Genomic DNA, 13,798 nt, shown 5'->3' with positions numbered 1-13,798 from the left:
GCTGTATCGTGAGTAAAGAGTTTTTGAGATAAGACTGAAATTCTATGGGGATTGAATAAGTTTGTACAAAGAATTATGTTGCAGCTTTTAGAATTTTGAAACATTTTTGTTTTTTTTTCACAGTTGAGTTCCCCTGAAGACGCCATTTGACTGGCGAAACATGGCCCATGTAGGGAACTTGGGAAGTTGTGTTGTTTTGAATGAAGAAGTTTTGCACTATCCACCTTATAATTGAAAGAGAAAAACGCCTAGATTTCGACCCAAATCGGGAGATAGTCGTTTATTTCACAAAAATGAATAAATCGGTATAATGGAAAGCTGATTTTGGACGTTTTCAACTGCACTCCATCGCGGAAGCGTACAAAGTTGACGGGGGCATGTCGGAGGCGTGGCGAAGGTGGAACTGGGGCGTGGTTATCGGCCGAGGAGAGATGGGCGCCTTTCACCGATAATGGAAAAAATGTATGCGTTTGTAGCTAGAATTTAGGGCACTTTTCCTGGACCCTGTTTTTTCACGAATAAGGCCCCAAAAAGTGCCCTAAATGACCAGATTACCACCAGAGGGAATCGGGGATGACCTCCCCTGACTCCCCCAATGGTCACTAGCCCCCTCCCACCACAAAACATGATGTTTCACAACTTTTTATTTTCACCCTCAAATGTCATACCCACCTCCCTGGCAGCAGTATGTAGGTCCCTGGAGCAGTTGTTAGGAGGTGCAGTGGACTTCAGGCAGGTGGACCCAGGCCCATCCCCCCCTACCTGTTACAATTGTGCTGCTTAATGCTTAGTCGTCCAACCCCCCCAAACCCACTGTACCCACATGTAGGTGCCCCCCCTTCACCCCTTAGGGCTATAGTAATGGTGTAGACTAGTGGGCAGTGGGTTTTGAGGGGGATTTGGGGGGCTCAACACACAAGGGAAGGGTGCTATGCACCTGGGAGCTCTTTTACCTTTTTTTTTGTTTTTGTAAAAGTGCCCCCTAGGGTGCCCGGTTGGTGTCCTGGCATGTGAGGGGGACCAGTGCACTACGAATCCTGGCCCCTCCCACGAACATGGATTTATTCGTTTTTGAGCTGGGCGCTTTCATTTTCCATTATCACTGAAAAACAAAAACGCCCAGCTCACAAATTGTCGAATAAAACATGGACGTCTATTTTTTTCGAAAATACGGTTCGGTCCGCCCCTTCACGGACCCGTTCTCGGAGATAAACGCCCATGGAGATAGACGTTTTCGTTCAATTATGCCCCTCCACATATAAAAAAAGTTATACACTAACCAGGAAACTGTATGAAGCGACTTGTACACACCATTGACTGCATTGAACCCACTGATTAAGCTAAGTAACAGTGCTACATAATCTGTATTAACAAAAAAATTCTTTTTGGTTTACTTTGAAGATTTGATTGAGTTATAACTTATCAGGAGGAGGCAGGGTGTGCTATGATGTATGGAAAGGTGCTATAACATCTCAGTTCCTGAGTTTAAGTGTATACACCTAAAACTGAGCACATATTATAAAAAATGTTTTAATCTATTCATTGTTTGTATATTTAAATTTTGAGTTAAAATTGGAGTTTCTGATTTTTACCTATTTTAACAAAGCCATAAATTTCTCAGCTTATACTTGAGCACATATGACAAGTTAAACAATTCTGATTCTTGAGTCACAATGTGCAAGTTAGGAACAATAAGATGAATTTAGAAGTGAACCCAAACAATTCACACTCATCTGGTGCTCATAAATGGGGATAGTGTGTCAAATGTCTGAGTGGGTGCCCGCCAGGGCAGCAGTGACCATCAAACAGTTTGGTTTGATATAACAGCTGAAGTGGAGGGCAGCCACTCAAAACTCAAAGTCCTGGATTTCAAGCATGCTGACTTTAGTAAAATGGGGGATACCTGAGGAAGCAGCTGATGGGCTGGGAGGACATACGAGAAGTGGAAGGACAGTGGTCCAGGCTGAAAGAAGCTATAAATATGGCCACAAACCTTTATGTAAGGACAGTAAATAAAAGCAAGAGAAAATGGAAACCAATATGGTTCTCCAAGCATGTGGCTGAGAAAATAAAGGCTAAAGAGTTGGCTTTCATGAAATACAGAAAAATTCAAGAAGAGGAACACGGAGAGGAATACTGGATGAAACTGAAAGACGCCAAGAGAGAGATACGTCTGGCAAAAGCGCAAGCGGAAAAACAAATGGCTAGAAATGTAAGGAGGAGTGACAAAAATTTCTTCAGGTATATTAGTGAAAAGAGGAAGACTAATAAGGGAATTGTGAGACTGAAAGATGCTGCAAACCGCTATGTAGATAATGATGAAGAAAAAGCAAATTTGCTAAACAGATACTTTTGTTCTGTTTTCACAGAAGAAAATCCTGGAGAAGGACCATGATTGACTGGCAAAAGTACATATGAGAATGGAGTGGATATAGCACCTTTCACGGAAGAGTGTGTGTATGAACAACTTGAAAATCTAAAGGTGGACAAAGCCATGGGACCGGATGGGATCCACCCCAGGATATTGAGGGAGCTCAGAAGTTCTGGTGGGTCCTCTTAAAGATTTGTTTAATAAATCCTTGGAGACGGAAGAGGTTCTGTGGAATTGGAGAAGATCGGATGTGATCCCTCTTCACAAAAGCGGTGATAGGGAAGAAGCTGGAAACTACAGGCCAGTAAGCCTCATTTCGGTTATTGGAAAAGTAATGGAAGCAATGCTGAAGGAAAGGATAGAGAATTTCCTGGAAGCCAATAAGTTGCAAGATCCGAGACAACATGGTTTTAGCAAAGGGAAATCGTGCCAAACAAATCTCATTAAACTCTTTGACTGGGTGACCATAGAATTGAATCATAGATTTGATATAGACATAATCTACTTAGATTTCAGCAAAGCTTTTCACGCGGTTCCCCACAGGAGGCTCTTGAATAAACCTGACAGGCTGAAGATAGGACCAGACGTGGTGAACTGGATTAGGAACTGGTTGACGGACAGACGCCAGAGGGTGGTGGTTAATGGAATTTGCTCGGATGAGGGAAAGGTGAGTAGTGGAGTGCCTCAGGGATTTGTGTGTCGTATTTGTGAGTTCTTGTGCCAAGTGGAGAGTTATCCGGGTGTGAAGGACACATGCCCGGATTCCACTTGGCAGCCGAGCAACCCCGAGATTCACCTGCAGTGACCGCCGTTCCCTGGAGGTTGAGAGCCCCCAGGTGTGGGCGGCCGGCAGGACTTGCACTGATGGACGGGGGTGCTGAGGAGCCAGCCGAAGGTGAGCAGCAGAAAAGGTCCGGGTACCGGCAGAGTCCGGAGGCAGGCAGCAGACGGTAAGGCACTCCGGGTGTGGGCGGAGCCCAGTAGGCAGGCAGCAGGTCAGGGAGTAATCCGGGTGCAGGCAGAAGTCAGGCAGCAGGTCAGAGAGTAATCCAGGTGCAGGCAGAAGTCAGAAGTCAGGCAGCAGGTCAGAGAGTAATCCGGGTAATGGCAGAAGTCGGAAGGCAGGCAGTAGGTCAGAGGGTAATCCGGGTGCAGGCAGAATATTCAGGCAGGCAGCAGACGAGAGTAACAAGGTCCAAGCAGGGTCTTAACAGGCAGGCAGCAAACAGAAGAGTACGCTGAAGAGAAACACTTACCCAATTAGAAGCCGAAGCAATGAGGCAGAGGGAAAGCGTCCCAGAAATAGTGCAGGCTTTCTGACGTAGACAGGAACCAGCTGAAGAAGAGAGCTTCCATAGGTCAGGTAGGCAGAGAGAAAGTCAACACAAGTGTGTGGTAGCAAGGCAATTAAAGAGCCTGGAAGCCAAGCAGAGAGAGCAGATCCAGGTGCATGAGAGCAAGGCAATCAAGGAGCCTGCAGCCAGATAAGAAGTACATTGACTTGGCTCAGGGCTGAGCCAGTCAAATGTGTGTGTTGCCAGGCATCTTGTCCTACATAAAACCCCGAAGATTTTGGGTTTGGTCTTCACCATAAAAGTCCATGGAAATCCCTTATGCTATGATCAAAAGCCATGTCAGAGGACCTATGAGAAAGACGAACTCTCTGGAAAAGTTTACAAGCCCATTTGTAAACATTAGAGGCTCTATCCATCCACTGTCATAGTAATATAGTAGATGACGGCAGAAAAAAGACCTGCACGGTCCCATCCAGTCTGCCCAACAAGACAACTCATGTGTGCTACTTTTTGTGTATATTCTACTTTGATTTGTACCTGTGCTCTTCAGGGCACAGACCGTATAAGTCTGTCCAGCACTATCCCTGCCTCCCAACCTCCAGTCCCGCCTCCCACCACCGGCTCTGGCACAGACCGTATAAGTCTGCTCAGCACTATCCCCACCTCCCAACCTCCAGCCCCGCCTCCCACTACCGGCTCTGCTATCCAATCTCGGTTAAGCTCCTGAGGATCCATTCCTTCTGAACAGGATTCCTTTATGTTTATCCCACGCATGTTTGAATTCCGTTACCGTTTTCATCTCCACCACCTCCCGGGGGAGGGCATTCCAAGCATCCACCACTCTCTCCGTGAAGAAATACTTCCTGACATTTTTCTTGAGTCTGCCCCCCTTCAATCTGTCAAATAGCCTATAACTGAAAAAAGGTGAAGACTACAGTATCTTAACCCATGAGTTATTGTCCTGCCAAACTTACACCAAAAACCACAATAAAATCTAAAATTATGCAGGCCTCTCAATGTAGCATTTCGGAGGCTTCATGCATCAACCACTAGGAATAAAATTGAATGAGGGGAAGATAACTAGGAAGCAGCCGCTGTTCTTATTTTAAAAAAAAACAAACACACACTGCTGCTTACTATTAATTTGCCAATCATCATTCAGATAACCCAGAAGATTTCTAGAATATTTTTCTCAGGACAGATGAAACAAAAATTGAACTTCAAAAACAAATGCTTTGTTTGGTTTTAAAAAAAATGCCTTCTCAGGCATGGCTGCGGAGGTATTATAGTGTGAGGCTGCTTACCATTGACAGAACTATAAATTCTGCTTTATACCAGAAAACTTCTATAAAGTATCTCGGTGTCTTCTTTGATAGAGACCTCACCAACACCATTAAAATTAATTCTGACAAAGTAACCTCACAGGTTGAAGCCCCACTGGCGTCTTGGTCCCCATTAAACTTCACTTGTGGGAACGGCTAGATACTATTAAAATGATGATAGTCCCTAAAATCACTTACACATTGAGCATCATCCCTCTTCTCTTTCCTTGTGCCTTTTATAGGCATCTGGAAAGGATGCTCACCAATGTTTTATGGAATCTTAGATTGCCCAGAATCTCTCTGAGCAAACTTAAGCTCCCAAAAGGGCATGGAGGTGTGAAATTCCCTGATCTCCTGCTTTATCATAAAGCCTTCATTATGCGGCAGGGCATGGAATGGATCTCCCCTATTAATGTTGCTTCCTCACCCAGATGGTTAACCTTTGAACAGGCCCTTATCGACCCATTAAAACATTCCCATATCATTGGCATGCGCCTCCCCAAGAGCATTGTATCTAATCCGTTCATTCACACCACCTATAAATTAATGGTTTCCTTAGATAAGTTAATGGATATCCCTTGGTCTGCTACGCCACTCACGCCTATTTGGAATAATCCTAACTTTAAAATTGGCAATAAACAAGTTTCGTGGTCTCAGTGGCAGTGCATAGGCATTTGGTCCTTAAAAGATATGATCCATATGAGTAGGCAGACATGGAAAGCCTTTTCAGAGATTAATTTAGAATTTGCACTATCTGACGCCCAATTTTACCAATGGCTTCAGATTAGCTCCATGGTAAAAAAGAAATCCAAAGATAGGCTACACGCACAGTTCCTGACCCAAAATCCAGAGCTTATTGATTTTAATCTGAAGCTTCAGCACATTGGTCATGCTGCTTCCCACATTTACAAGTACCTTCTTAGCAACTCCTGTACTAAATGTACTGGTTTACATAGATGCTGGGAGGAAGACATACAGCAACCTATATCTGATAAGCAGTGGGAACAGCTTTGGAAGTCCCTCTTCAGGTGCTCTAACTCTTCTAATACTATAAAGTCTATGTATTTCTTTATGCATAGATCTCTTTGGACACCATATAAGTTGCATGTTATCAATTCCTCTAACTCTAGTATATGCTGGTCTTGCCAGTCTCAAGTGGGTACTATAAAGGATCTTACCTTTGACTGTGTGTGCCTTCGTAAGTACTGGCTAGAAATCTGGTCACAACTGGTAGGCATTTTTCACCTTCCTGGCTCACTCACTTATCAATTTGTGATTCTCAGGGATCAGTATTACAAGAGTCTGCTGACTCATTGTGAAGGGGCTCTTGTTAGCACCATGGTTTCTTTAGCATTGAAGGTAATCTTCTCCCATTGGAAGTCTTTACATCAGGCTACCTACCAGGAATGGTAGAACTTAGTGCTCCAAATTTACAAATTTGAATCACACCTTGCAAAGAAATCTTCTCGTTTTGCTTCATATAGGGAAAAATGGCTACCACTTGTATCTTATTTTGATACGGTACAGAGATAAGTACTAAATTTGATGTATTTTATGGCATATGCATGCTTTATACTTTGATTTGTATCCTCCATCCCCCTCCCCTTACCCTCTTCTTTTCCTCTTTCCTTCCTCTCTCTTGTTTTCACTTAATTTGATTCTAGATTTAGATTGCTACTTCTTAAATGTGAGCTCCAGTATTGCCATAATTTGTAAAATATTGCTTGTTGTTATGTTGTGAGCTCTTGCTTATATTTGTATTGACAACCAATAAAAGAAATTAAATTGGGGGGAAAAAAGAAACTTTATAGGTGAATGTCATGCCATCCATCTGACAGCTGAAACTGTACCTAAAATAGGTTTCACAGGAAGACAACAAATGTAAATATACAATTAAATACATTAGAGAATGGATGAAGAAGAAATTTTGTTTTTTGGGTTAGTCAAGTCAAAAGATCCAACATAACCCTAATGAAAATCTGAAACGAACTATTAATTCAAGGAAGCTTTAAACATCACAGCTGTAACAGTTAAGCATGAAGGAATGGGCCAAAATTCCTCAAGGATAATATGTGACACTGATAAACAGTTACAGGAAATATTTAGTTTAAGTTAATGTTTCTCACAGAGGTACCACCAATAACTGAATAAGCAAAATATATCAAATTTGTCCAAGTTATTTATTCAATTGAGTTATCCTTTTCTATTATCCGGTTTTGACTGGGATCTATTCAAGTTCTCAATACAACTACTAAAACATAGATTACCCTAAGAGTTCATTTTTCAACATCTGCAACAATGATTTTAAACATAGAATGACATCAAATGTTGCTCAGTGCATATGTATGTTCAGAAAATAACTTAACTATTTCTGTCTAAATATGGCATTATGAGAATAATAAATGCCTGTACTTTTTGCTAATGAAAATGTGTTAAATGCCAGAATTTTGGGGAAAAAAAAGAAAGAAGCTTTTTCACAACTGTATAAAATTAAGTCTTGAAAATATTTCTAATTCTTTGGCAGTTGTTTCCTAATACTGCTGCTAAGAATTAATTCAGGAAATTCTATTATCAATTTTGAAGACCATCAATGAGTTTCTATTTAAAAGTTCATGAACACTGGTACACTTATATAAACATGCTTACCTAGCTTTTTCAGATGAATTCCTGACTTTATACAATGAATACAATGAATATTTATTGTACTTACCAACAGTATCGCATGGTTCATCTTTATGAACACAAAAATCCTTCCTAGAACAAAAGAAGGCAAGCTGTAGGCACAAATCATAGTCTGACAGCATTAACATAAACCATTTTCCACAAATTATTGTGTAACTCAATAGTAACTGCAAGCCTCTCTCATCTCAAATAGGTAGAGTAACGATTGGGAATAAACCAAACTTTTTTTTACATATAACTTCACCCTCAGAGGAATTCCCAGTGTAATCAGAATTACAAAATATGTCTCATCTTCACATTCAGCAGGCCACAATCTAACCTTTATTATTATTTCCCCTCATTTAGAAGTTAATAAAAATGCTGAGGTCCCTTTAAGAAGTCAACAAAGTCTGCAGCAGCCCCTAGACCAGGGGTGGACAACCATGGTTCTAGAGGGCCACAAGATTTCCATTAAGAATATGCATGAGATCTATTTAGATACAATAGAAGAAGTGCATGCAAATCAGCTTCCATTGTATATAAATAGATCTCACACATATTCATGGTTGAAATCTTGAAAACCCGACTGGGTTGTGGCTCTCAAAGACAGTGGTTGCCAACCCCTACTCTAAACCAGCGATTCTCAACTAAGCACTGAAAGAACAGCACTTTTTTTTGGTGTTTGCATTGCAGTTTCTCACTTTTCCTCCTGCTATGAGCCCAACGGCTTCCCTTCGTCCTCCCTCAGCTAGCAAGAACCGCCCCCCCCCCCCCCCCAGCTGCCGAAACCTGAGTTGCTTGCCAGCAGGGGCAGTGATGACAGGATGTCTGCGCTGACCTGAAGCCTTTCCTCCACTACTGTCCCGCCCAAGGAGGTTGGATAAAACAGGAGCCGAAGTGAGCATACCTAGTCCATTATATGAGATGAAGCCAGTGGGTGGAGCTTGCTGCGACTTTAGTACACCCAAAGCAAAAGGAAACACTATTGAAAATAGCAAAAGATTTTTAGAAATAAGGGACTGCCAATGCATGGTCCATCTGTAAGTCTAAAGCTGTTTCAATTGGATAGGCAGTGCCTTAAAAGGTAGACATTTTTTTTAACTTATTGGACAGCTTTTTAATTTATTTGAACGCTTCCCATATGTTGATATAAATACCATGAAATCAAAACTGAATATCATTAAAACAGCTTCAAAAATTATTGTAGCTAGTAGAAACAACAATTATAAACTCTATTTCACACTCATTTTTCTACACTGTTCTATACAAATACAGCAGGGGCGTAGCCATGGGCGGGCCTGGATGGGCCCAGGCCCAGCCACTTTCCCTCTAGGTCCGCCCAGCCAACATCCTCGTACCAAGGGCAGGGCGGTCCACCCCGCCCTGGGTGTCAGCAGGTGGGGGGTGCTCCGCTGGTGCTGCGATCCCCACCTGCCTACCAGCTCCGTCAACGGACAGATGACCCTCTTCTCCTGCCACCCGGCACCCAGCCTTAAAAAAAAAAAAAAAAAATTGGTGAAGCGCCTCACGTCTGCTCTGCTCTGTGCTGCTGTAAAGCAAGCAAATCGCCTCGTCGCGTCGGCCCTTCCTTCACTATGTCCCGCCCTATGATGTAACTTCCTATTTCCGTGTGGGTGGGACACAGTGAGGGAAGGGCCGACGCAACAAGGCGATTTGCTTGCATTACAGCAGCACAGAGCAGAGCAGACGCGAGGCGCTTCACTGATTTTATTTTAAGGCTGGGTGCCGGGTGGCAAGAGAAGAGGGTCGTCTGTCCATCGACAGAGCTGGTAGGCAGGTGGGACTGGGTTGGGGAGGGGGGCTCAGATGGGAGAAGGGGACTGGGTCTGGGTGGGCTCAGATGGGAGAAAGGGCCTGGAGCTGGAACTGGGGTCTGAGAAGGGGGCTGGAGGGAGAGTGGGGCCATGCCTGGGGCAGGTGGGAGAATGGGTCTGGGGCAGAAAAAGGGGGCCCTAATGCAAGGCATGTGGATGAAGGGAACTGGGGGCTGAAAAGGGGCAGGGGCTAAAACTGTGCGGACTGGGGGCTGAAAAGGGGACAGGGAGAAGTGGCTGGGGCTGAAGCTTGGGACTGGTGGGAGAAAAGTGCTGGGGTTGAAACTGGGGGCTGAAAAGGGGACAGGGAGAAGTGGGTGGGGGCTGAAACTGGGGACTTGTGGGAGATGTGGGCTGGGGCTGGAACTAGGGGCAGATGGGATAATGGGGCTGGAACTGGGGGCCGAAAAGAAGGACCAGTGAGAGGGAGGGCAAACCCTGGATGGATGGGAGAGGGAGGGCAAATGGTGGATTGAAGGGGCAGAGAGAAAGGGCAGACAGTGGATGGAAGGGACGGCAGAGAGGGCAGACACTGGATGGCAGAGAGAGAGCGAAGACAGATGCTGGATGGAAGGAAGACGGTGAAAAGAAGATGAGGAAAGCAGAAACCACAGACAACAAACTAAATAAAATATATTTTTTTATTTTTTTGCTTTAGGATAAAGTAGTATTGTAGATGTGTTAATAAATGTTTATAAATAGAACATGTAAATAAGATAATCTTTTTATTGGACTAATTTTAATACATTTTGACTAATTTTCGGAGAACAAAACCCCCTTCCTCAGGTAAGGATAGGATACTGTAACAGCACTATACTATATTGACCCGAGGTGAGGTTTTGGCCTTTGAAAGCTAAATGTATTAGTCCAATAAAATGGTATTATTTTATTTTCTATATTTGTTTTATTTCTATTTGTTAATTTGTAAAGTGGTGATTGGTATTCGTTAGTTTTTTTTCAAATTTACATCTGCTGTCTTTATATTTTGCACAGTACTAGGGGACATTTTCTGTTTCTGTGGTGTTGCATTGTATGCAGAGTCTGGCATCTTGGGGGTTCAGTTTAATTTTTGTCTAAATAGAAAGTTTATGATTACTTATTCTATAGTGGATTAGGGTGTATCTGTGTTTGTGAAAAAGACATGGCTTTCAGTTGGCATTGACTGTGCAGGATCGACGATCTGTACTATTCTGTCTGGTTGCGTTTTACAATAGGTGAATTGATGTTCTAGCGCTCCCTGTAGTTTTTAAGATGCTTTCCTTTTCCTTGTGTGACTTGTAGAAATGACTACTTATGGTATGCTAGAGTTGCTCTATATGTCCTGAGTGTTTTGTATTCTTGGTATGCCTAGTACTGGATTTTGGACAGGGGTGTTAAAAAATTACCAGCCCCGGGTGTCAACTACCCTAGGTATGCCACTGCTTTGATCGCTATCGCTGCCTTTTCTCCTGTGGCTGATGCCAAACTATGGGGGAGGGGGAGGGCAGGGTTGATGCCGGGCTACAGTTCCAGGCTGGAGATTTTGGGACAGTCCTGCATTTCTGACCACCCCATTGTTATGGGACTTGCAGCACTGATTTTCATGGGCAGAATCAGGCACTGCAAATCCCACACTGATAAAATTTAAATCAGGACTGCACAAAATCTCAAGCCTAGAACTGGGTAATTTGCCATCTCTGTGATTTCTAATTTTTTGTGTTTTATTCTGCAATTTGTAAGGGGTGGTCTGTGTTCTTGGCATCTCCGCGCTTTATAATTTTTTGTCTTTTATTCTGCAGTTGGTAAGGGGTGGTCTGTGTTCTGTATGTGACCGATGTAAAAGATTCTGTGTGCATGTACTTCGTGTGGGGATCTAGATGAGTCTGACTTCTCTGGCTTTTTAAATGGGAATGTCAGTTTCAGAATTTCCTGTTTTATGAATACAGCTTAATCAGGCATTTGCTTTTGCTACAAAGCAAAGTTTGAAGGATATGTGCCATTGACATGTTTGCCTTACAGCAGTCATATCTGGTCAAGTTTAAGATATGGAATAAAATCACTATATTTAAAAATGTCGGTGTTCCATGAACCAGGTATGTGGTTTGTGTTAATGCAGGAGAGCTGCTGCACAGACTGTTTACTTAGAAATCCATCATCAAGTGCACTCTAAGGCATTATTAAGGAGTATCCCATGAACCACTACTCATACCTACTGCCCACCCATATTAGCTCTGGGCCCACCCAAAATGTCAGGTGTGGCTACGCCACTGTGACCAGAACTGAAAATAGCCCCAAAGTAAGCTTTGCTAGTCATTTCCTCTGTGGGTGCTTGGGCATCACTTGGAATAAATTCTCTATTTCAGAAGCATTACTTAAAACACAAAAACAAAAGTACACATGCAGTTGGTTATATTATATGTACACCCTAATTAACCATCATGTAGTTTCAGATGTAATAATGTCTTCGAGATCATATGTTTCAGTTTTACTTTTCACTTGACTATTATAAAGCGTGACAGGCATCAGCAGGGGAGGGAATGGATTTGTCAATGATAATCTAAGTGCAGCTAACATTATAGAATGTGGCTCTCCAAGGACAGGAATTCTGCCAGTTAAACAGTTCTGTAAAAATCAAAGAATTACATACAAGATCTGTGCATTTTGTGGCAGTATCTAGTATAGGCATGTACAATTATATAATAATCATGCTTTGAATGACATTAAGGGGAAAATATATAGAACTTACACCAAACATCCCATCTATTTTTAACAGAAATATATTAAAAGATAACTATTCAAAAAAGAACCGAGAAAAACTTGTGCTGCTCTATCTGCTGGAAAAGTCAGAGGACAGCTTGAGAAAATACTGTTTATAAAATTTGTGGGCTCCCCAAGGACCAATGATTTCTTCATTAAAAGAAAAATGTTTTCTTTGATCAGACAAATGGCTTTAGGGTTAAGCAGGCATGAAGAGAAAGCTTTCTAGCAGACAATACTAACCTGAGGTGCTTCAAATTACAAGTGTTTTAAGTTGAAAGAGTTTTAGCACTAACAAGGAATGATCAATAGTGAACAAGCTCTTCACTCAAAGGACAGAGAAATTAACACACTCACCCTAAGCTGTAAGACTTAAATGATTTAAGAAGACAAAGTTTTGAAAAAAAATAATGCACAAATAAACAGAAAAAGGAACAAATAATCAATCAGCAAAAGAAACTTAACCATGCAGACATTGACCACAACAGAAAAAAGGCCATAATAAAATAATTTTTAAAAAAGTTTTGAATTGTATGACAGTTTCCAAGTATATTTTCTAACTGCAGTGGGAACAAGAAGGATGGACTATGGGAGGTGGAGAGATAAAAAGATGGAAGGGGAAGGAGGGCTGGGATAGGTTTGTGCAGACTAGGATGAAATATTTGTATAGGAGAGAATGTGTATATGGGGAGGTAGTTCACTCCACTTTGATCCCATGCTCTCTCTCTCTCTCCCCTTCCAGATGCACTCATCTACATGCTCCTCCTCACCTATCCACTTTCCCTAACCCATTCCCAAGGCCCTCTTCCCACCCCTTACATCTCTTCCATCACCCAACCTTCTGCATTCACCCCCCCCCCCCCACTTCCTCTCAATCAGAATTTGCCTTCCTCACAAACCACCTCCTCATTTCAGCTCCACTTTTACAGCCATCCCTCTCCCTCAACCTTGCTCTCCCTCTTCCCCACACTCACCTTTCCCAAATATACCTACCCCCACTCTAATTTTATTTTTTAACTTATGATAACACTGAATGCAAATTTGTATTATAATAAAACAATTTCAAAGAGTAAAATCAATATAGGTTATTCTGTCTATTATTAAGATCTTAAGACATTTCTTGAAATCTTTTCTTAAATCCAAAGCAAGTTTGTTACAAAATACGGTTGGGGGCGCCCAAATCTGAACATTTAGATCAACATTTGAGATGGGCGCCATCGGTTTTCAGCCATAGTGGAAACTGATGGCGCCCATCTCAAAAATGAACCAATCCAAGGTATTTGATCATGGGAGGGGGCAGGATTCGTAGTGCACTGGTCCCCCTCACATGCCAGGACACCAACCGGGCATCCTAGGGGGCACTACAGTGGACTTTGTAAATTGGTCCCAGGTGCATATTGGGTGCTGAGCCCCCCAAAGCCCCCCCAAAACCCACTCTCCACAACTATACACCACTACCATAGCCCTAAGGGGTGAAGGGAGGCACCTACATGTGGGTACAGTGGGCTTCGGGTGGGTTTTGAAGGCCTCCCACTGTCCACCACAAGTGTAACAGGTGGGGGGTGGGGGATGGGCCTG

The 13,798-nt window shown here is 42.7% G+C and overlaps 1 protein-coding gene across 1 annotated transcript in view; it reads right to left on the bottom strand.

Annotated features, from left to right (window-relative positions):
* The window catches only part of ADAMTS19 (ADAM metallopeptidase with thrombospondin type 1 motif 19), a 269,857-nt gene that overhangs the window by 173,168 nt on the left and 82,891 nt on the right, over positions 1–13,798 (bottom strand). Inside the window, exon 7 of the mRNA XM_030192330.1 lies at positions 7,699–7,742. Coding sequence (XP_030048190.1) covers positions 7,699–7,742 — 44 coding nt within the window. The remainder of the gene's footprint in view (positions 1–7,698; positions 7,743–13,798) is intronic.

The sequence above is a fragment of the Microcaecilia unicolor genome, chromosome 2, assembly GCF_901765095.1.
Source record: "Microcaecilia unicolor chromosome 2, aMicUni1.1, whole genome shotgun sequence".
Classification (NCBI taxonomy): domain Eukaryota; kingdom Metazoa; phylum Chordata; class Amphibia; order Gymnophiona; family Siphonopidae; genus Microcaecilia; species Microcaecilia unicolor.
This window is presented reverse-complemented; position numbering and strand designations above follow the sequence as displayed.